The sequence below is a fragment of the Hylobates moloch genome, unplaced genomic scaffold (assembly GCF_009828535.3).
Source record: "Hylobates moloch isolate HMO894 unplaced genomic scaffold, HMol_V3 SCAFFOLD_7, whole genome shotgun sequence".
NCBI lineage: Eukaryota > Metazoa > Chordata > Mammalia > Primates > Hylobatidae > Hylobates > Hylobates moloch.
Window position 1 is genome coordinate 43912913 of NW_026652282.1, and position 23030 is coordinate 43935942.

Here is a 23030-nt window from a genome sequence, read left to right on the forward strand (position 1 = left end):
GCCAATACAGAGCCCATCATCAGACTCTCTAGAGGGGCCCCACGATAAAGGTTTTCGGGGACCAGCACCAGCTCTGGGGACACACAGCCTGACTGTCTGACATGCCTCCATCATCACCACGCTCTGGCCCAACTAGGCCTCCTGACCTATGGAGTCTGGGGCCTCACCTAGCCCAGCTCTTGTGAGGCTGGGCCCCACACTGTGATCGTGGATCATCCAACCTGTGAGAAGTTGGGGTCCAACGTGTGAGAAGGCAGAAGGGGGAATGGTAGCCCAGGCTCCCCTTCCCCCTTCTGAGTGCTGAGGGGTAAACTGAGGCCTGCAGTTGGGGAGAGAGCCAAAGCCAGGGTCCCACCTAGAGTCCTGAGATCTAGGCTTGGGTTTCAACTCTGCCGCTGCATTTCAGTGAGGCCCTGAGATCTCTGGTCTTCAATTTGCCCTTCTACACTGAGCACGAAGAGGCGTGGAGTAGACAAGGGCCAGGGCCCTTCTACGCTGTGTCTGGTTAAGTTATTAGGTGTCTGCAGGGCTTCAAGTTGACAAGTGCCCCTCTATCCAGGGGACTGGCTGAGAGATAGGGATACATAGAGACAAAGAGACACACACAAAGAGCGAGCAAGAGAGAACAAGAGAGAATGAGAGACATTGAGAGAAATGGAGACATGCATGGAGAGCCAGCGTGCATGTGTGTGAGAGGATTGCCTCAAATAAGACCATTTGCTGGTCTCTGGCTGGTTCAACTGATGCTGCCTGAAATAATCAAGAATAAAGAAGGGCAAGGTGCCAGGGACACTCATGGCTGGGTATTGAATTGTATTGCAAAGCAACAATCAGCAAAACAGTGTGGCCCTGGTATAAGAACAGATACTGGGGAAGAGAACAGAATAGAAAGCTTGGACATGGACCCACATATGGAGAGAACTGAATTTGTGATGAATGTGGCATTTCAAACTGGAGGACCATGGAGGATGGATTGTTTAACAAATGTGTCTGAGATAATTAGGGAGAAGATAAAGTTATTGAGTGAATAGTCAGTCCATTATCCCAACAACCCCTCCCTGCCCAGTTTGAAATGTCACCATCATCATATACCCTAAAATACCCAGATCCATTCAAGATATAAGTTTTAATACCTAATGCTGATCTTGGGTTTACTGTGTGTCAGGCCTTGTGCTAAGTATTTACCGTGGTTAAAAATTTTAATCTAAACAAAGACTCCTGAGGAAGGTACTATTATAATCATTGCAGTACATATGAGGAAATGGAGGTATGGAGAGGTTAAGTGCCTGGCTAAAAATCACACACAGGGCTTGGGGTGACGCTGGGTTTGTCCCAGACAGTCTGGCTCCAGTACCCACACTCTTAACCTCTATAGTAAATGGAAAAAATGAAGCCATAAAAGAGACTAGAAGCCAACATAGGTGAACATTTATCTCATTTTCAAGTAGGAAAGGACTTTCTAAGCACAAAACCAGAGACAGAAGCCACAGAAAAAAAGATTAACCTATTTGACTATATAAAACCATCATAAGCATCACAAAAAACACCATAAACAAATAGAAAAAAACAAATGATGAATTGGGGAAAATATTTGCTATATATGTATGGCTGATGAAAGGTTAATAACCATTCCAAATAAAGAGCTGTGGCAAATCAATAAGAGAAAAATAAGATGAACACCCTATTAGGAGCAAGGACATGACCAGACAACCAAAAAAAAAAAAAAGCACAAATGGCCAATAAACAGTAAAAGTAATCACGATGCAATGTGATAATGTGTTTTTCTTACCTGTCATGTTGGGAAATAATTAAAAAATAATAATACTCACCTAGGGTTAGCTTAAGTGGAGGGAGCACAAAATAGGACAACCTTTTGGAAGGAGAATTTGCAGAGAGGGTCATAAACTTTAAAAATGCATGTCCCCTTTGCCCCAGCAACTCCCTTTTCAGGAATCCAAGGAAGCCGTCAGGGATGTTTATAGAAGAAAACGAGAAACAACCGGAATGTCCAACAATCGGCACTTAGTCAAATCAATCAAAGTTCATGCTGATGTGAGGACAGTCTTGTCCGTCATAAAAGATCATGTGTTCAAACAATTTTTAGTAAGCTTCAAAAACACTACTATTAATTGAATAAAGCAGGAACAAAACCAATATATAGCATGATTCTAATTTGGTTACAAAAATACTAATAGCTAACACTTCGTGAGCACTTACTGTGTGCCAAACGCTGTGCTAAGCCTGCAGAATCGAGCTCACCCCAGCCCTGAACAACCTGTTTGCTTCCTGAACATGGACTCTGGTCACACACATGCAGTCCTGGGGTAGGTCCACACAGCTAAACCACGGTTGACAATGGCGTGAAGTGCTCCCTACCCCCCCGCCCCAAGGGTCTCCTCTAAAGCGATACAAGCAAAGTTCAGTTAAGTGCTCAGCTTGCCCTGGCACCTTGCAATCCTCCTGCTACCAGGGTGAACAGAACTGATGCTCACTCTCATAAAGTGTAAAGGTCCTCGGCGACATTACTATTATTAAACCCCAGCTGTGTACAAAGCTCTAGGCTGGATGCTGGCTGGGAAGGCAGGCGGGGGAAGGCAAGAAAAGAGAGTGGGAGAGATGGAGGGAAGGAGATCGATGGAGTGTGATCAAGATGGAGGAGACAGAGATAGGGGAGATAGTCAGAGGCCAGGAGAGATGTGGGGAAAGAGAGTCTGAGTGTAGCGACAGACAGATGGCGGGAGAAAGAGAGGCAGAGAAACATGTAAAAGAGCGAGACAGGGTGAGCAGAGAGACAGAGAAGGATGAGAGGCATCAAGAGCTAAGAGACAAAGAGATGAGAGAGATGCAGTTGAAATTTTCAGTTGCACCTGGACAGCATTTCAAGTTGTTCAAAGCTCTGAAATCCACGAAGACTGGCAGCTGACATATTTTAAAAATCCTATCCATCTACGTATCAATTGATGAATTCATTTATCTTTGCCCCTGCCCACACATTGATTAAGTACTTCACCTTTAAGTCTTCTGCCATTTATTCTATTATTATTTTTTTAAAGACCTTACCTGGCTGGAATCACGGTAGCTGGGCACATCCCACTGTACCAGAGGGCCCCTGACCCCCCCGTGCCTACCTCCCCGCCATCTCCTCCAATGGGGCCCACATCTGGTAGGGGAGAGCGGGGACACTCACCTTGGTGAAGTGGACTGACAGAAAAGGATCAGCCTGGCTTGTGGGAAACTGTCACGTATCAAAAACAACTTTGCTTTTATACCGAGAAGAAAAACCACGCTGTACGGTGTGGAAGCCGCAGACCTCTCTCTTCTAATAATCCAAATTTTTTTTCGATGAGTATGTGCGCTGATAATCACGGGGTGGGGGGGGTTCTCATAGTTTTTCTCTCTCTCTGTGTTTCTCCTTTTCTTGATTATGAGACTTAAACGGAAATTTTGAAATTTTGGGTTTTTTTCTTTGCCCTTTACGAGTCATCTGAAAATATGATTTCTTCCCCTCACCACAGAGGTGAGAGGTATCAATGAGATAATAGGGCTCATGAGAAACCACAGTTTTTAAAACAAAAGTGTGTAGAGTTTGAAAAAAAAAAAAAAACAAGAGAAAAGAACTAAAATAAATCACAGGGCCAACCCGAGGCAGGCAGAGACACCATTCTGTGAGTGAGAGGATATTTAAGGGTCTCTGGGGAAACAGACAGAATCTGAAGCTCTATGTGTGGATGGGAAATGTCAGGGAAAGAGACAGAATAGGGCTGGGTTCCCAGAGGCCTCGCCCCACTCCAGGCCTCAGTTTCCCCATAGATGGAATTGATATGGTCCCCATTGCTTGAACTACCCAGCGAGGGGAGTTCTGCACCCCCTGCAACACCCCTCCCACAGAGGGTGAGGGGCATGTAAGTTACTTCATGGAGGAGAAAGCGGAGAGCCCACTGTCATCCCCTAAAATTCATGGAATCGAAGAGTCGGAGAATCCCTGGGTCCCAGAATCTACTGACAGTTACTGAATGAGGAAAGAGAGAAAAGTCTCGCCTCATCACGTTTTAGGGCTTGAGTGCCCTGACCCAGCCACTGTCCCACTGGGAAGGTCTCTAGCAGGTCCCCAATATTAATGCATCCATCCTCACGAAGAAGCCTACAGGCCCACTGGGACCCTGACCCTCTTGTTTCAGGAACATCATGGCCTGATGATTCTGAGGCCCTCAGCCTTTGGGATCTTTTACTTCGAAAAGCCCCAGTTTCCAAGGATTTAGGATTCCAAATATCCACCATCATCTCAGTAGCTGATGTTTATCTTGAATTTTCCATGGGTCAGACACAGTGCTGAACATGTCTCACAAGTGATCATGTTCAAACCTTACCATGGCCCCTTGAGCTCCATCTCATCATTATTGTATTGCTGTTATACAGATGAGGGAAATGGAGGTATAAGTAGTCAAGCAACTTGCCCAAGATCACAGAGCTGGTGAGTGTGGGTCCCGCTTTCTTTGGTGCTGGGCTTTGAAATCCCCAAGCTTTCCTGAACTTGATGGTCTCAGGTTTTAAATTCTAGGATGTGATGGCAGGGAGATCCTGGGATTTGGAGAGTCATTGGAGACTTGAAGCTTGTGAGGTTTTTAGGTTGTCCAGGAATTGGCGGCTGCATTTCTTGACCTCAGCAGGCACTCTATCCAACCACTGGTCAGCATGGTAGACCAGCCCCCAGGGGCTTCTCCTGACAGGCCATGGTGAAGACTTCCAGTTCCCAGCACCCTACAAAGCCCAGGGTTCTAGTCGTCCAACGTCTACTCCAGCCCTCTACAAGACTGGCTTCAGACCTGGGGAAGAGAAATTGGAAAGGGCTTTTTATTTACATGGTACAAATCTGGTGGCCAAGACCCACCCCTTCACCCCTTTGCCCCCTTTCCTCCCCCAACCTTCTAAGCCCTCGTAAAAAGGATGGCCTCTTTCCTCAACTCAGACTCACCCTTCTGGAAAAGCCCAGAGTGGGCCTGATGGCCTGACTTTGTGAAGACAAGAAAAAAAAAAAAAAAGAATAGAAAAAAAAGACCTTAAAAAAATCAGCCAACAACAACAATTAAAAAAAAAAAAAAACCACCCAACCCTCCCTACCATTAGTTCAAAACAAAACTTTTGCTGGTTGAGGCTTCTGAGTTGGTGGGACGCATCTGAGACCCAAAAATAGCTTGGGTGTGTTGGACAGCCAGGGGAGGCACCAAGGTGGGATGAGGTCCCCTGCTTGGAGGCCTGCAGGGACCCTGTGAACAGCAGGTGTTTAACAGATGTCATGGCATGTGGGAGGGAGCAAGGGAGGGGGTGAGGAGCATGCATGTCAGGAAGGAGTCCTGGGGAGCTGATTCTAGTGAGGGTCCCAAGGTTAATGACCCCTTGCAGTGATGGTCTTAAGGTTAATGATCCCTTGCACTGATGTTCCCATGGTTAATGACCCCTTGCTCCCTGCAGACTTGGGTCGGAATGTTCTCTACACCTCCTGTGTAATTATAAACCAGGCCAGTTCTATCAGCGGAGGCATTGTTCCCTGCCCCAGCACCTGTCCCCCTCCTGGAAAAGGGGTCTAGTTCTCTCTCTCAGTATCAGAGGTGTGGGCTGCATTCTCCTTACACCTTTCCCAGACCATCTGTCCCTTACTGTCACTCACTCCATGAAAGAGAGTGGCCAGAGAGATAGGAGGCAAAAGGAGTGAGGGTGGTGGCCGAGAATGTCAGGTGGCCCCTTGGGCAGGGCCCAGGGTGTGAGAGGGAAATGCTACGGCTGCTGAAAGCCAAGATCCTTGCAGAATGGGGGCTGGGGTCAGGAGGGCAGAGAGGGGTAGAGATCGCTATCTCCCCTCTATACTGGGCTATATCCTCTCTCATGGAGGGCTTCTCGAGAAGGAGACTGGGAGGGCTGGGAGTTGGGGGTGAGTGGGCAAGATTAAACGGGTCAGGAAAAGTCTCCAGAGACAGGGGCCTCTGACAAAGACTTGAAGGAGATGAGGGAGGGAGCCAGCTAGATATCTGAGGAACTCCAAAGGAAACAGCCAGGGCAAAGGTCCTGAGGTGGGAGTGTACCTGATTTGTTCAAGGTCTACATGGGGGCTGGTGTGGTTAGTGTGGAGAGCAATAAGAGAAGTTGGAGGTGAGGTCAGAAAGGGGACTCAAAGGTTAGACCACGCAGGACCTTGTAGGCTATGGTAAGGACTTTGGCTTCAATGCTGAGTGAGGAGGAAGGCATGACAGGGTTGCAAGCAGAGGAGAAACATAAACTGTGTTAGGATTTAACAGGAAGCCCCGGACTGCTGAGTGTACAATGGGGTCTAGGGCCTGAATGTGGAAGCAGGGGACCAGCAAGGAGCTGGCTACTGCAGTAGTCTAGGTGACTGGTGATAGTGCTGGCAGTGGAGGTGGTGAGAAGAGGATGGATTTGGTAAATATTTTTAATAGACAGCCAAAAGGATTTGTTGAAGACTGAGAGTCTTGGAGCCAGATCGGGACAGACAATGCCCAAACCAGGTGGGCAGGAAGGAGTCCCTGGACTATTTGCCAGCTTGAACTTTTAGGTGAGAAAAAAATAAAGTTCTATCTTGCTTAAGTCCCCATTATTTTATAATTTTTCTGTTACTTGCAGCTGAACATACTCCTTTCTAACTCATGGACATCCTGGACATGGAGACCTGGGGAGAGGTGCTGCTGGAAGGATCACCTCCTTCCTAGGATGCTGTGAGGTTCTAATGAGATAACAGCATGCTCAGAACATGGCACTCAGTAGGTGTTCAGTAAATCTTCCCAGGATGGAGAAGGAATGTATGAATGGATGTGTTCAGCAGACAAAAGCTGCAGTTGAGTTCCCACAGAAGGTGAGACCGCAAAGGGAGAGTGAAAGGAGTTTACTAGATGGAAGCAGCAGAAGGAACAGCACTCTTGGGAGAGGGAACAGTAGAAGCAGAGATGGGGGGACAGAAAGAAGGGAGGTGAGGCCCCTGTGGACTGTGGAGTGTCAGGTTGGGCAAGAAGGACGGGGCTTTGATTGTGATTCCATTAGTCAGAAGCTACCCATATGCCCAATCAACTTCTGGTAGCACACAGTCAGGTCAGTGTTTGCTGAGCTGAAATTTAAAAAAGTGAATCCTTCAGAAAGTTAAATTTCCTATTCGGCCATTCATTCAACAATAGTATTAAGTCCTGGAGAGTGCTTGCAGCTAACAATCAGGGGCATTCTTGGCTTGTGGCACTGCTCAAGCAAAGGTTGGAGTCGGGCAGGGAGGACCCAGTAAGTAACTAACTGCAACAGGAGAGTCATTTTCACTTTCCTAGTTCACACACCAGGGTGTGGTCTAGGCCTTCAGGGGCTCTGGGTATTCCTGGGGCAATGGGGAGTCACGGAGGGTTAGGGAGAGAGTAACCCTATCCCTGAGAGGCATATTTTTCCTAATGGCTGCCTGCGTTCTATGGTCCTGCTGTCCGGCCACCCAATAGCTCAGACTCTGCCTACACAGCGTCCGCCTCTCTGGCCTCCTTATTGGCTACTCATGCCTCCCTTCACACCACCTACACCGCCCCCGTCGGCTCTGCTTTTTTCCTATCTTGCCTCCAAGTCCTCCCTCCGTCCCGCTGCACTTTCTAGCCTCGGCATTGGTTCATCCCATACTAGTACTGCCCTCTGAGGGCTCTCCGCCTTCACCCTGGCTCCCTCATTGGCTATCCGCCACCCCTCGCCTTCGCTCCCGCCTTCAGCCTCCGTCTCCATTGGCTTGGCTCCCTACACACCCGCCTCTTGGTCTCCTTTTAGCCTTCGTATTGGCTAGCTCCACCTTGGCACCGCCCCTCAAAGCCGTAGTGCACGCTCACAAGCCTCCCCATTGGCTCGCTGCAGCCATTGTCGTCATCCCACGCACTGCTTTCCATTGGCTGTTCTCTGTCTCTAGCTTCCGTTCCACCGCCTACGCAACCCGCGGGATCTCCCACTTTTTGGGCCTCTGCGTTCGTTCCCGGCTGCCCTCATCGCCTGTAGCCATTCAACTTTTCCCACCGCCCACATGCCTCTCTCGCTCAGACTTCCGCATTAGCTGTCTGCTTCTGCTTTCTTCATCCTGGATTTCTCACCACCCCCATTCCAGCCTCTCCATTGATTCCTCGATCATCCCGCCCCCTACACCGCCCACTCCGGGGCATCCCCATTGGCTGCGTGCTTCTCCGGCTCTCAATTCGCTGCTACGTCATCCGCGCATGGCTGCCCATTGGCCCTTTGCTATACTTGTCTTCATCTCACCGCCTACGCCCCCGTGAGCCGTACCCCTCCGCGCTGGCCTTCCCATTGGCTGCCCGCCCCTTCAGGCCCTGCCCCCGCCGGTACCGCCGCCGGTGCCGTCGGTGCCGCCGCCGCCGCCGATATGGCGCGTACGGCCCCTGTGGAGCCCCCGCTGGGGCATTCGGCACCCCCCTCGCCGGCCGCGGGTGAGCCCCGCACCTCGGTCGAGGCGGCGGTGGCCCCGCGGAGGGTGCTGTTCGCCGACGAGGCCTTAGGGCTGCCGCTGGCGCAGCTGCGCCGCTACCGGCCGTGGGGCGGGCCTGGGGCGGGCAAGATGGCGGCGGCGGCCGGGCAAGATGGCGGCGGCAGCGGGGCCGACGAGGACGACGATGGCGAGGATGGGGATGAAGGGGAGGAGGAAGAGGAGGCTTGCCCCGAGCTCTCACCGCTGTGCCCCGTCCCCGCTGGCGGGGGGTTTTACCTGGTCCCCACATTTTCGCTGCCGCCCGCACCAGGCCGTCTGGAGCGCTTGGGGCGCGTCATGGTGGAGCTGGAGGCGCTGCTGCCGCCTCCCGGAGCAGTCCCCGGGGGTGCCGGGGTGTGGGTGCCTGGGGGCCGCCCGCCGGTGCTGCGCGGGTTGGTACGCGTGCTGAACCGCTCCTTCGAGAAGGCGGTGCACGTGCGGGCCTCACACGACGGCTGGGCTTCCTTCTGCGACCACCCAGCGCGCTACGTCCCGCGCAGCCCGCCGTGGGCAGGAGCGGGAGGAACAGGAGCAGGAGATCCCATCCTGGATCCGGGGCTCGGCCTGGGCCCCGGCCAGGCATCCGCCTCCTCGCCCGATGACGGCGGCCGCACCGACCGCTTTGCCTTCCAGCTGCCCTTTGCTGAGGGCGCGGGCGATGGGGCGCGCCTCGACTTCGTGGTGCGCTATGAGACCCCCGAGGGCACTTTCTGGGCCAACAACCACGGCCGCAACTACACAGTCCTGCTCCGGATCGCACCCGCTCCCACACCCACTGATGCCGAAGGGCTGCCCCAGCAGCAGCAGCTGCCACAGCTGGAGCCACAGCCCGAGTGCCAGGGTCCCGTGGAGGCTGAGGCCAGGCAGCTGAAGAGCTGCATGAAGCCGATGAGGCGCAGGTAATGTCAGCCAGCGCCACCTCCGCCAACGCAGGGCTGTGTCTGGGATGGAGGACAAGCATTCTGGCCCAGGAACTCCTCAGGCCTGCTCTCCAGGACAGGGAGGAGGGTGACTCTTTGAGTCAGTCAGTCAAAGAGTGATGGAGGTCAAACATGTGCTAGGCACTGTTCTAACTGGGGTTTTATTCATTCATTTATTGAGTTCCACTGTAAAGCCCTGAACAAGACAGACATCTACCCTACCCTCAAGGATTCATACAGGCTCCTATGGGAGACAGTTTGAAAAAACAAGCGAGCAAGCAGATAGGATAAATAGGGACAAAGTTTGCTGAAGGGGATAGATTGGGAGGGAATGACTGTGTTAGACATGCTGTTAAAGGGAGGGCCTTTGGGGAGGTGAGTCCCGAATAATGATAAAGAAGAGTTATGCAGATACGGTGGGGAGGTGGGGGAGAGTTTGTAGGAAAAGGAACAGGGAGGACTTTTCTGAGGAGGTTTCATTTAAGTCCTGAATGATGAAGAACAGTTATGTGCATATATGGAACAAGGGTGTTCTAGGTAGAGGAAACAGCAAGTGCAAAGGTCCTGGGGTGGAAATGAGCTTGGTGTGAATGATCAGCAGTGTGCTGGAGTGGAGAGAACTGCAATGACATAGTGTGGACCAAGGGCTTTGCCAGTTGGGGGCAGAGCAGATTCTCTTTCTGACAGAGCAGGAAACCAGGATTCCAGAGGTGGAGAAACTGGTTGAGGCAGTGATGGCACCTGGCTCTTCCAGTTCACCCATGCCTGACCTTGAAGCCTGTGCACTCTACTGTTATGCTGTAATCTACTTTGAGTCCTGTGGAGGCGAGGGGCTGAGCCCATGCTCTCACAAGAAAGCAGTGGCTCTGGCGGAGAGACAGAACCAGATGGGTACTGGACTTGAAGTTTTTGTCCCTTGTTTTTTTGCCACACCACCTGTGATCATTCAGGGACAGGGAGAAATAATCAGTTAAACCCCAGGGGGCCCCGGTAGAAGATTTCCCTAGGTTTCCTCTGTCAAGCTATGAGTTCTTTAAGGGCAGCAGCTAGGCCTGATTCTTTTTGCGGTCACCTAAGTCTGGCCCAGGATCACTAGATTCTCCCTAAAATGCATACATTTCCCTGTTACTGGGAGGACTGGAAATGGAAATGGGAAAATGCTTTTTGGACCTTGTCTGTATATGCTTGGTCAGAAGTCCCTGGCTGCAGTGAGACATTTGTGGGTTCTGCTGGTTCTGGTAAGGCCTTAGGCTGTGAGTGGTTCAGAAAGGTCCAGCTCCGGGCTGGTGGGCAGATGTGCCTGGGTAACTGAGCAGGCAGGCAGGTACCCACTCGCCCACCTGTGAGCCCCACCATAATCTGAGACTTCATTTAAAGGGGGCAGGCAGCATGGTTTTTCTTACAGCATTAAGAGTGTGGATTCTGGCATAGATTGCCTGGGTTCAAATCCTGGCGCTGCCACTTACTGGCCTTGTGACCTTGGCCAACGCATTTAACTACATCATGCTTCGGGACCCTCACCTGTAAAACAGAATTATAGCACCTACTTTATGGGAGAAGAGTAAAGGTGCTCAGAACCGAGTCTGGCTCAAAGTAGTATCATACAGGTGTTAGCTAGTGTCAGTATTTAGGGAGCCACACCTACAGTTTCCTGGATTCCTCTCCTAAATTCAGCTCCGCCCATCAGCTGTGTGGCCTTGCCTCCGTTTCCTCCTCTGTGAAGGGGAATGACAGTCACTTTGCATGGTTGGATTGAATGCAGCAAACATGGGCAAGGTAACTGAAGCATGGTGGTAACTGCAAAAGATAACTGGCCAGCATTTACTGATTTCTGTGCTATGAACATCAGATCCATTCTCTCCGTGAGGCCTGCTGTGCATGCTGTGTTGTGTAGATGCTATGATTATCCCCATTTAGTAGAGGGGAGACAGGTAGCTCAGAGAGGTGAGCCAGCTTGCTCAAAGCCTCTCAGCTAGTGAGTGACAGGGCCAGGGAAGAAATGCTAGGGACATTTACTTTTTTCTATTTTTTTTTTTTTTTTTTTTTAAACTGATCCTCTAGAAAACCTGGCATGATTCAGGGCAAATTCTGGATTTCACTCTTGGTGTTCCCAGCATGTCATGCTTTCCTTTTACCTTTTTTTTTTTTTTTTTTTTGCTTTATCTAGATATACCTACATAAAGTGTACTGGTATTCCATGTATAGCCCAGTGGATTTGTACATATGTATGCACTTGTGTAACCACCACCCAGATGAAGATACTGAGCAGGTCCAGTGCCCCAGAGCCACCTTCATTTCTATCACTTTCCCAAGCTGTCATCCCCGCCAGCTGTCATGGGAACCCTGTCTGTAAGATGCGACAGTTTGGGTAAAGGAGTTTGGTCATTTTAAAGAGTGTGAAAGGCAGAGAACAGAGAAATCAAAACCTTGCAGGGCCAAGGTGGGTGGAGAGGGTGTTTTTCTTTTAACATACATGGGCGGTTTTAAGGAGAAATTGAAGCAGCCTGTTCAGACAATTGTTTTGGTATCTGGCCCCAGGTCTGTGGTTCCTAACATGACTTGTGATATTATTTTAAGTGGGCAGATGGCTTTTTGATAGCTTCTTTATCTTTCGATCTCAGCTCTTGCAAAGGGGAGGTTGGTGCTCATTGCAAGATCAGCGATAAGGGTTTCTTTGTAGGTCGGTGGCTTTCTTGGTGAGTACATTTCAACATATTATTGTTTTAGAACCTGTGTGCTGCCAGTGACTTGCAGCGCTGTTGAAGACTAGCCACCCTTGTGACCTAGCCCTCTTGGGAAATGGCGGAGGATCTCAGGGTATATCCCTTACCTGTGAGAGCCCTATCATAGAGCGCTTCCTGTTTAGGAAATGTTGGCTGCAGGCCCTCTGTGCACTGAGCACAGCCACATCAGGTGAGGGCATGGGAGAAGTCCGTGGTAGCCATCAGGATAGCGTTCAGAAACCCAAATGGCTGCTTTCCCTGGGTTGCTGGACCAGGCATTTGGTAACTCTAAAGCTTAGAGATGATTCATCAACAAGCATTTATTGACTGCCTACTGTGTGCTGGGCACAGTGCTAGGTTCCAGCAGGGAAAGAGATGCAGAGTGGTCCTAAGATGTCACAGGGCTTGTGGGATGGGGTACAGAGGATTTGTTATATGAGACCTGGCTGAGCCCCTGCTCTTCGCCAGGCACTTCACTGAGTACTGTATTTTCATGCAAGGTCTGGTTTAATTCCGACAACATTCCCTGTGAAGTAGAGGGTTTTAAATTTCTCTTTCCTGGATGAGCAAACTGAGGCTCCCAGAGTCCAAAGTCCTAGGGCTGGTGTGGGGAAAAGCCTTCCTGATCTTACTTGGCACTTGACACTACCCTTCGGAAGTGTCCTATTCCTCTTAAAAATAAAGACCAAGAAAGCCTCACCATGGTCTTCAAGCACCCTCCCATCCCATTCCCCAGTCTGGCCTCCACTGGCTTCTAGTCTTATGCCAGTGGTCTTTCTGAGCTCCTGTCACCATGGTCTTTCTGTTACTCCAAAGGGCCTCGCTCCTTTCTGCTGCAGGGCCTTTGCCCCTGCTGTTTCCTTCACCAGGAACATTTATCCCGTACTCCTTGCAGTCTCCTCCATTGTTGATCCCTCAGTTCTAAGAGGACTTCCCCAGGGGAGCCTGTCCACCCCAATGTCCTCGGCCCCCAGCTTTTTCATAGCACTCATCAGCCCAGCAGGTGCTAAGCTTGGTTAGAGAATGTCCCGTGGCAGAGCAGATGAACAGCGCCACCAGTCGAGGGGTCATCGGCCACCCTGCCTAGCAGTTCTACTATATTTTTCTGATCCACTCTTTTCTCCTCTGAAGTGACTCTTTCAAATGTTCTTTACCTTCAGACTTTCTCTCTTGCTTCAAAAAACAAAACAGAAGCCATAAGAATGGAACTCCCTATAACTTGCGGCCCCCAAGTCTGCACGCTGATTTCCCTCCCCTGTGTTACAGATGAGGAGGAGTCCCTTCTTGCTCAGGCCACTTCTCCCTCGTGTGCTCTGGGTCCCAGTTTCTGCTACTTGCTCTAGAATCTGACATCATCAGTCACCTCTTCTCTCCTGGCAGGTTTTCTGCTGCCCTCCTTGCTTGATCCTCTGTTCACTTTTACCTGTGCCAGCATCCCTTCTGTCTCCGCTGACCCCACCTTCTCTCCCTCCTGCTTCTGGCCAGCACCTCATCACCCTCCCCTTCACTGCCGACCCCTGCAAAGAGTTGCCTGCACTTACCTTCTGCACTTGCTCACCCCACGTAAGAGTTAGCCCCTGGCATCCGCCAGATTCTGCAGGTGGTTTTTTAGTTTTCCTCTTGAAGTGGTTGACCACTCCTACTTAAAACACTTTGTCTTCCCTTGCTTTGAGACCACACTCTGCTGATTTTCCTCTTAACTCTCTGGCCCTTCTCTTTCTCCTGGCTCTTCCCTTAGCTTCATGTATCCAAACTCAGCGTCTCTACTTGACTGATGGCCCAAATAATTCCTCAAACTCACCTTGTTGGGGACTGCATTCATCACCTCTCCCACAGTGTTCCCAAGCAGCCTCTCACTCCCCTACCTCCCCACTTGCTCATTTTGCTTTTCAGCATCCTTAAGCCCTGCCTGACCCTGCAGTTTGGGCCAGGGACCCTTATTCTAGGGCATTCTTTCCTTTTCTAAAGGCACTGACCGCAGTTTGTAGTTATACCTTTATTAGGGGGTTGCTGGATGACTCTCTCTGCCCTGCTAGACTGTAAGCTCCGTGAGGGGTAGGGACATGGTCTGCTTTCATTCACCACTGTATTCCTGCAGGCCTGCCACAGTGCCTGGCACTTAGCAGGTGCTCAATAAATGTTTGTTGAAATAATGAGTTTGAGTATTTTTTTAATGTCTTCCTCCATACTGAACCGTAAGCTTCCTAGTTGGGTTTGCTCACCATGGTGTCTCCAGGGTCCTTCACTGGGGCTGATGCACAGGAAGGCCCACTGTCTTTCAGTGCACCTATAACTGAAGGGATGGGGATCCAACATGCTATCCGAGTTGGCAGCCTCAGGGGAAACCAGAATAACCAGAGTTGAACGGGACAAGTCAGGGGGCATCTTAGTTGTCTGTAGAGTGAGGAATTAATGTGAACGTGATCCTCTTTTATGCCACAGAAAACTTGGTAGGGCATTATGGTTAAGGACATAGGCCTGAGGCCATGTGCTGAGAAAGTGGCAGAGCTGGGATCTGAGCCTGTGTGGTCCTGCTCTAGTGCTCCAGCTCTTAGCTACTGTACCAGGCTGGGTGATGCATTTTACCAGCAGGGCAACACTGGGCAAGTTGCTTTCTTTTCAGAGCTTCAGTTTCCCTCAATGGAAATTTGGAGGGGGTTACTGTTAAGCGCCTTATAGGTACTTTTCAAATATTTCTTTGATCTGCTGAACAACTCACCGATGTAGGTATTATTATCCCCTCCTTAGAGATGAGGTAACTGAGGCACAGAGAGGTTGAGTATCTTGCCCCAGGTCACACAGCTGATAGGTGGCAGAGCCGGAATTGTTCAAAATTGCATATCCTAACCCTTTATTGAGTTGTGAAGTCAATTTACTGGGTTTCAACAAGCATTAAAAAGAAAAAGGAAATAGCATAAGAAACGCCAGTGTATCACCACATGCAGTAAAGGTAAGTATTGTTTCACTCAAAGAACAACCGTTTTTCAGTTATTTATATGTCTATTTACACATGTGTGGGTGTGCTGGGTTATGATGTAGAATGGATTTCTTACTATGGGTCGTGGCCAAAGAATGAAGTCATGGCTGTTGAAGAAGCTCATGGCACGAGAAACTGCTCTTCTCCCTCTACCCCACTGGATCACCCGCAAGTCCCAGAGTTGAGGCTGACACACTTGTTGGGGAAGGCAAAGCAGTGCCCCACATAACTTGGTGGCTTTCACAGCCACCTTCAAACCCTGTTCTTTTCAGAAAGCAGATGGCTCAGGGTAACTGCAATTCTGAGTATCGTGGGGCAGGTTTCTGAAGCCACTCATCCCCCCGGAAAGTCAGCGTTATCTTCAGGTTGACTACATGGGAGCCGGGGTCTGCTGAGTTTCCCTTTGGGTTTCAGTGCCTGACCCACTTTGGGCTGGCAAAATTCTTTGAAAACATGAATGCTGGGGGTGCTCCAGAGGACTTGGGTGGTGGTGGCAATGGCAGTCTGTGACTGCTCTGAAAGTCTGCTTTGCGTTTCTCCACAGGGCTTGTCAGCCCTCACCCGCGCGCTCACTCTGTGACTGGCGAATCACCTTTCTGTTCTTCCTCGGCTGGCCTAGGCTGGGGCCAACACCACCTCTTTCCAAATCCTCACCCTCTGGTCTCCTTGGGGACTATCAGCTTGGCAGCCATTGTGTTTCCTGATGGCTGGAGGAATTTGCACGCCCAGGAGACTGGCGTGCAGGCCTGAGATGGCCCCTTTTAGGCGACACCAGCTTGACTAGTGCTCACTAGCACCCAAATGATGCATGTCCAAGATTTTCCAGATCTGTGTGCCCTGGCCCCTACGGCTCACTGCCCTTGAGGGGATGCCACGTGGTACTTGTGGGGCTGGTGCCAAAAGAACAGGTTTCCTTCTTGAAAACGAGCAGGCATACTGCAGGTACAGTTTTGTTCTTAATCTTCTCCCTCTCCATTTTTCTAAGAACCCCTCTTCTCTGTTACCGATCAGTGAGTCAGTATACATTTGTACTTGATTTCTCTTACTGTCCTCATGTTGATTGAAGTCATAGCTGCCCTTGAGTTTTTACTGTGAAAGACGGTTCAAAGATACTTTTTTCTTTTTAAGCCCACAATTTCAAACTCTCTTCAAAGTGGAGCCCTCCTGGGATGTTTGTTGCCAGCGTGGTTGTGTAGTCAGTGAGTGTGGAGACGCAGTTCCTTGAGTTTTAGTTTTTGCATTTGTGAAAAGGAAGGGTGTTGTTTTGAAGGATAGATGTGAAGGTTTTCAAATGCCTTGGTGTGTCAATGAGAGGGGCCCATGGTGGAGGAGGTGAACAATACATGCTTGTGCTTTCTGCTTTCATATCTGACTTTGGAGAACGACTTGTTTGCTTCTGCCGATGTTGTGGATCTTGGGATTGGCTCAGTGGCGTGACCTGCTTTTTTGGATGTTCTCGCCCTCCTCAGCCGTGGAGAGGGTGCTCTGGGGGCTGAAGGATTGATTGTGTATTTGTTTTTCTTTCTCCTTTCTCCAACTGAATTGTGGAGTCCTTTTCCTGCTGGCTGGCTGCTTCCTGAGTGTTCTCCTTTTTCTCTCTCACATCTATGACTCTGTAGTGGCTTTTAGAAGCCTGTTTGTAATATATGTCCGGACTAGGCCAGATGGAGGAGAAGGCTTGCCTGCTACTGCGCACAGGTGGGAGGGCTGGCTTTCTGTCTGTCTGTGGGCCTTCTTGAAGAGGCTTGGTTTAGAAGATCCTAGGAGGAGGATGTTTTCTGTCATGAAGGACTATGGTAGCAAAAAGAAGTAAGTCAATGCAGCCTGGCAGAAATCGTGTTGAGACAAAAGTCCAAAGACCTGTATTTTAGGACCACGGAGGGCATTGGTGTGGGACCAAGCTGGTTTGCTCTAAATATCTGTTTCTCATCTGTGATGTGTGGGAGGTGGCAGCTGGGCTCCCAGAGTCACCCACCCTAGGCCCTGTAGTACTCTGATTCAAGTACCTCTGGTGGGATTTGTGAGTCCTAGACAGTAGAGAAAGATAGACGGTCCCTTCTAGACTCTAGATCCATATATATGGTTCAAGGGTTCTCCCCGAGGGTGTTTATAGAAAGCAGTTCTTGCAGCCACTCTGTGTCTAGTGGCCTCCTAGCCACACATGTCCCAGGCCCATGGAGGTAGGGAAATGGGGAATGAATATGTGGGCAAAGGCAGGTCCAAAGAAAAGCCTGCATGAAGGAGGAGGGAGGGATCTTGTCTAGTATTGATGCCTCCCTCTACCTACTTCTAGAAAGGATGGAGATGGGTTGGGTAAGACCCCAGTCTCCCTCATCCAAGAAGCAGCAGCTGACTGGGTAAGAGCCAAAAGGCCTGGGTTGTGATGTGAAGTGTATCACCTTGAGCCATTTACTCAGCCTCTGTTTTATCTTCTGTAAAATGGAGACAATAGTACTGCCTGCTTCAGAGGATTACAAGTACCTGTCTCATAGGGTGATTGTGAGGATTGAATTAACACATGTTGCCCAGGCACTGTGGCTCATGCCTGTAGTCCTAGGACTTTGGGAGGCTGAGATGGGAGGATCGCTTGAGTCCAGGAGTTCAGGACCAGCCTGGTCAACATAGCAAGATCCCATCTCTAAAAAAACAAAAAACAAAAAAACAAAACAAAAACAAAAACCAAAAAACCCCAAAAACTTCTTTAAAAAAATGTGAAGCACTTAGAACAGTGTGTAATGCCATAGTAGGTACTATGTATGGGTCAGATGGTGATACTCTGTTTCTGTGAAGGTAATTGGTTATGGATTTTCAAAAAGTTTCAACCAGGCCGGGCACAGTGGCTCATGCCTGTCATCCCAGCACATTGGGAGGCTGAGGAGGGCGGATCACCTGAGGTCAGGAGTTCGAGACCAGCCTGGCCAACATGGCAAAACCCCGTCTCTATTAAAAATACAAAAATCAGCTGGCTGTGATGGTGGGTACCTGTAATCCCTGCTACTTGAGAGGCTGAGGCAGGAGAATCACTTGAACCTGGGAGGCGGAGGTTGCAGTGAGCCGAGATCATGCCATTGCACTCCAGCCTGGCGACAGAACAAGACTCCATCTCAAAAAAAAAAAAAAAAAAAAAAAAATTTCAACCATTGCCAGAAGTATCAAGAATGTCACATTGCCTCTTAGGAAGAAAAAAGGTGTTGGGCAGTCGCCCTAGCTCCTTTCAGGTTTTAGTCAATGCTTCCCTCATTTGCCTTAATCTGTAGACGCTTGATACTCATTTTCAGAATAAGAACAGTGACTTCTCCATGATGAGATCCCACCCCTGGGAGGACCCACCTGAAATGCACTTGGCTTATGCCACTCAGGGATCTGACTGGCCTGGTGAAGGAGGAGCAAGACCCATAAATATCTACAGTTGATTCAATCCCAGCTGTGTGTCAGGCCCTGATTTCTGGCTGTCCATCCTCATTCCTCTTGACTGCCCTGTGCTTAGTGCACATCCTGACTCCCTGCGGCTTAGTTTTATGAGTGAGGAGGTGAAGCGACCTGCCAGGCTGATATGGGGACGAGAGGGCTAGCATAGGGACCCAGGCCTCTGTGACCTCCCTCCCAGTCTCCATTTGCGTTCCTTCCTCTGCCTCACAGTCTTGTCTGCCTGCCCTTTCTTAGAAAAGGTGTTTTTTTTGTTTGTTTGTTTGTTGTTTGTTTTTGTGAGACAATCTCTCACTCTGTCGCCCAGGCTGGAGTGCAGTGGTGTGATCTCGGCTCACTGCAATCTCTGCCTCTCGGGTTCAAGCTATTCTCCTGCCTCAGCCTCCCAGGTAGTTGGGATTACAGGTGCCCACCACTACACCCAGCTAATTTTTATATTTTTAGTAGAGACGGAGTTTCACCATGTTGGCCAAGCTGGTCTTGAATTCCTGACCTCAGGTGATTCACCTGCCTCGGCCTCCCAAAGTGTTGGGATTACAAATGTGAGCCACCGCATCTGGCCTTGTTTTTTTTTTTTTTTTTTTTTTTTTTTTTTTTTTTTGAGACTGAGTTTCACTCTTGTTCCCCAGGCTGGAGTGCAATGGCGTGATCTTGACTCACTGCAACCTCCGCCTCCCGGGTTCAAATGATTCTCCTGCCTCGGCCTCCCAAGTAGTTGGGACTATGGGCATGCACCGCCATGCCCGGATAATTTTTTGTATTTTTAGTAGAGACAGGGTTTCAGCATGTTGCCCAGGCTGGTCTTGAACTCCTAACCTCAAGTGGTCTCCCTGCCTCAGCCTCCCAAAGTGCTGGAATTACAGGTGTAAGCTACCACGCCCAGCCAAAAAGATGGGTTCTTCTATCTTTTCTCTTTCCACAGCCAGGAATATATTGTAAAGAAATGATACAAGTGTCGATAAAACTATGCCCCACGCTGTTTGCTGGTTTGCTTTGCAACCTCTAAATTAAAGAACCTAGCTGCTCAGTAGGAAGGGAATGGTATGATATGAGTATTAAGCAGCTATTTGAAATGTTTGCAAAAGTATATAATGATGTTTCTTACTGTTAAATGGACAAAGCTAGCTGTGAAATTATGTCTGTAGAATCTAAATGATTTCATAGAATATCTGGAAGGAAATTTTCCAGAATGGTAACAGTAGTTGTCTCTGGCTGATGTGTGATTGTTTTTCTTGCTTCTTTAGACTTTCCTGTATTTTGTGAATTTTCTATAATGAGGCTGTAGGACTTCTAGGATGAGGGGATAAACAAAGGCAGCAGAAGAGAAAACAGCAGCTGTCAGGTGAAGGTGGGCTAGCACAGAGGCTCAGAAGGTGCCAGTGGGTGGCAGAAGTGACCTCTCAGGGTATTAGATCCATGTACTCTCTCCTCTGCCCTGCAGGCCTGCCGAGGAGGAACTGAAGACGAAGAACATGGATGATAACACCCCTGCCGTGGGTAAGCAATTGGCAAGCTTCGCAAGTTTTAGCTTGTATTTACCATGTCTTTCTTCCTACTGTTTTTCTTTCTATAAAAATGGAAAAGGCTGGGCTCACTGGCTCATGCCTATAATCCCAGCACTTTGGGAGGCTGAGGCAGGAGGATTGCTTGAGGCCAGGAGTTCGAGATGAGCCTGGGCAACATAGTGAGACCTCATCTCTTTAAAAAAAAAAAAAAAAGACGGGCATGCTGGCATGCACCCGTAGTCCCTGCTACTCAGGAGGCTGAGGTGGGAGGATCATTTGAGCCCGGGAGGTCGATGCTGCAGTGAGTCATGATTGTGCCACTGCACCCCAGCCTTGGTGACACATCGAGACCCTGTCTCAAAAAAAAAAAAAAAAATGAAGGGGCACCCTCTGCTTTAGATTGTCACAGAAAGCTTCAGAGGCAAAACTGCCGGTTGGCTAGGATGGCAGATTTTCTTAACAAAACCATACCTACTTGTATGCCTGTCTTGCCCAATGCTGCCTTTCTCTTCCCTCTAGCAGAGCATCCTGATGTCCAGGAGTCAGTGGGTCCACTGGTAGCCCCCACCCCTCTCCGTCCGTGGCCCCAGATGACACTTCAGGTAAGTGGGTCTTTGCAGCCTTGGAGTAGACAGCCCAATAGGAGGCTCACAGTGTGACTATTGCTGGGCTGGGTGGTGGGGCCCTCTAGCTCTGGGTCCTCCCTGGGTTGGAGGGAGGGCACAAAACTCAGAATCTGGTGGGGGATGGGGAGAATGCAGTTACTCACCTGGGCTTGTAGAAATGTAATTTGTTAATTTAGCAAAAATTTATGGAGTGCTTGTTCTGTGCCAAGCACTGTTACAAACATGAAAAAACGCTCTTTGAGGGGGCTTATGTGTTAGTAGGGTGAGACATGATAAAATAATAGAATATATGGTACTTTAGGTGATGATGAGTGATAAGGAAAAATATAAAGGAGTAGGGAGTGGGTGAGAGACTCTGTGTGAGTGTGTGTGTGTGTGTGTGTTGTGGGCGGGGGGCGGTTGCAACTTTAGATTGGGTGGCCTGGGAAGGCTTTAGTGATTAGTGAGATCTGAGGGAAGATCTGAGGAAGGTGAGAGAGTGAGCCACGTGGATAACTAAGGGAAGAACATCCCAGGCGAGTGAGAAGTTCCTAAGGTGAGGCCATGACTAATGTGTGTGAGGGACAGTGTAGAAGCCAGCGCAGCAGGGGCAGAACGAGGGAGGGGGAGAGTGGTGCGGGGTGAGGGCAGAGAGGTGGGTAAGGGCAGAGAGGTGGCTGAGGACAGATTGGGTGGTGCCTCACAGGCCATGGTGAAGACTTTGGCTTTTACTCCTAGTGAGGGGGAGCCGCAAGAGCACTGTGGACGGAGGAGGGATGTGATCTGATTTAGGATTTAACAGGCTCCCTCTGGCTGCTGCTTGGAAAATAGACTGTCAGAGCAAGGGTGGAAACAGGTGACCCGTGAAGGGGAGGCCACTGCAGTGGTCCAGGCGAGTGTGATGGTAGGTAGGGGAGCTAGAGACATTTTGGAGGGCTGTGTGTGCGTGTGTGTGTGTGTGTGTGTGTGTGTGTGTGTGAACTTTTTAATTACAAAAAGTTTCAAACATATATAAAAGTAAAATAGTATAACAAACCTACATAAACCATCCCCCAGCTTCAGTAAATATCAACACATGCCCATTCTTATTTTATCTGTACCTCGTCTCCTCCCTCCCATTCCCTCTGGAATTATTTTGGAAGACATCCAGACATCATCCCATCCATACATACTTCTGTTTGTATCAGAAAATTAAGAACTCTTTTTTTTTTTTTTGAGACAGAGTCTCACTCTGTCACCTAGGCTGGAGTGCAGTGGTGTGATCTCGGCTTACTGCAACCTCTGCCTCCTGGGTTCAAGTGAGCACATCCAGCTAATTTTTGTATTTTTAGTAGAGACAGGATCTGTTGCCTTGGCCTCCCAAAGTGCTGGGATTACGGGTGTGAGCCATCACGTCTGGCCAGAAAATTAAGAATTCTTAACCCCATAATACTATCATCACACCTTAGAAAATAAACGGTAATTCCTTAGTATCATCAAGTATTTGGTCGGTGTTCAAGTTTCCTTCTCTCATAAGTGTTTAGGATCCAAACAAGGTTGACATGTTGCATTTGATTGATGTGTCTCTTTAGATTTTTAAAATCTCCCCCACTTTGTTTCTTTGCAATTTGTTGGTTGAAGAAACTTTGCTTGTCCTGTAGAATTTTCCAGTCTGGGTCTGGCTGATTACATCCAGGTGGAAATACATTTCTTACTCCATTTTAATTAATTTATTAATTCTATTAATTAATGTAATCTTATTAAATGTAATTTAATTTATCAAATTGTATCAAACTAATGTATTTAATCTTTTATTATTAAATTAACTAGAATTAACTCTATTTAATTCTATTATTCCCACTTCCTTTATTAGCTAGAATTCTTCTCTAAAGAAAAACTGTCCCACACCAGCTATTTGGCTTCTTTGAGATATAGTTTGTGCAGAAAAAGCAGTGTGAATATTTAATTTTTTCCATTTTATTTACCAGTTTTCAGAGAAGTACTACTACAAAGGTGACCAATAAAAGGATTTTTGGTTTTGTGTCATTATGAACTCATGAATTCTAAACATATTTGATGAGTTTTAATCCATTGCACTTATTTGTTTGTTTTTTTGATGCTTAAATTGAACTATCCCTGGCTAATAGGAGCTTATTGAGATGGGCTCCTCTGTCCTTTTGACACACCCTCATCATTCTGTGAGCCTTTCTCACATCTTCCATGACAATATGTGCTAGGCTCATCCTGTACTCTCCCTGCCCCAAGCCTGGAAATAGCCATTTCTTTCTTACTTTTCTTTTCTTCATTTTCTTTTTCTTTCTTTTCTTTCCTTTCCTTTATTTCCTTACCTTTCCTTTCTTTCTTTTCCTTTCTCTTTCTTTCTTTTTCTTTTACTTTA

General features: G+C 48.8%; 1 protein-coding gene across 2 annotated transcripts in view; it reads left to right on the plus strand.

Moving 5' to 3' along the window:
* The first annotated feature begins 8318 nt into the window (after window positions 1-8318).
* PPP1R3F (protein phosphatase 1 regulatory subunit 3F) overlaps window positions 8319-23030 on the plus strand; it is a 22321-nt gene continuing 7609 nt past the window's right edge. Inside the window, exons 1-3 of one of the 2 annotated variants that reach the window (XM_032756954.2) lie at window positions 8319-9396; window positions 19985-20040; window positions 20568-20650. In XM_032756954.2, the coding sequence (XP_032612845.1) occupies window positions 8396-9396; window positions 19985-20040; window positions 20568-20650 (1140 nt within the window). In that variant the 5' untranslated portion in view covers window positions 8319-8395. The remainder of the gene's footprint in view (window positions 9397-19984; window positions 20041-20567; window positions 20651-23030) is intronic. The other variant, XM_032756955.2, reaches the window with a different exon arrangement.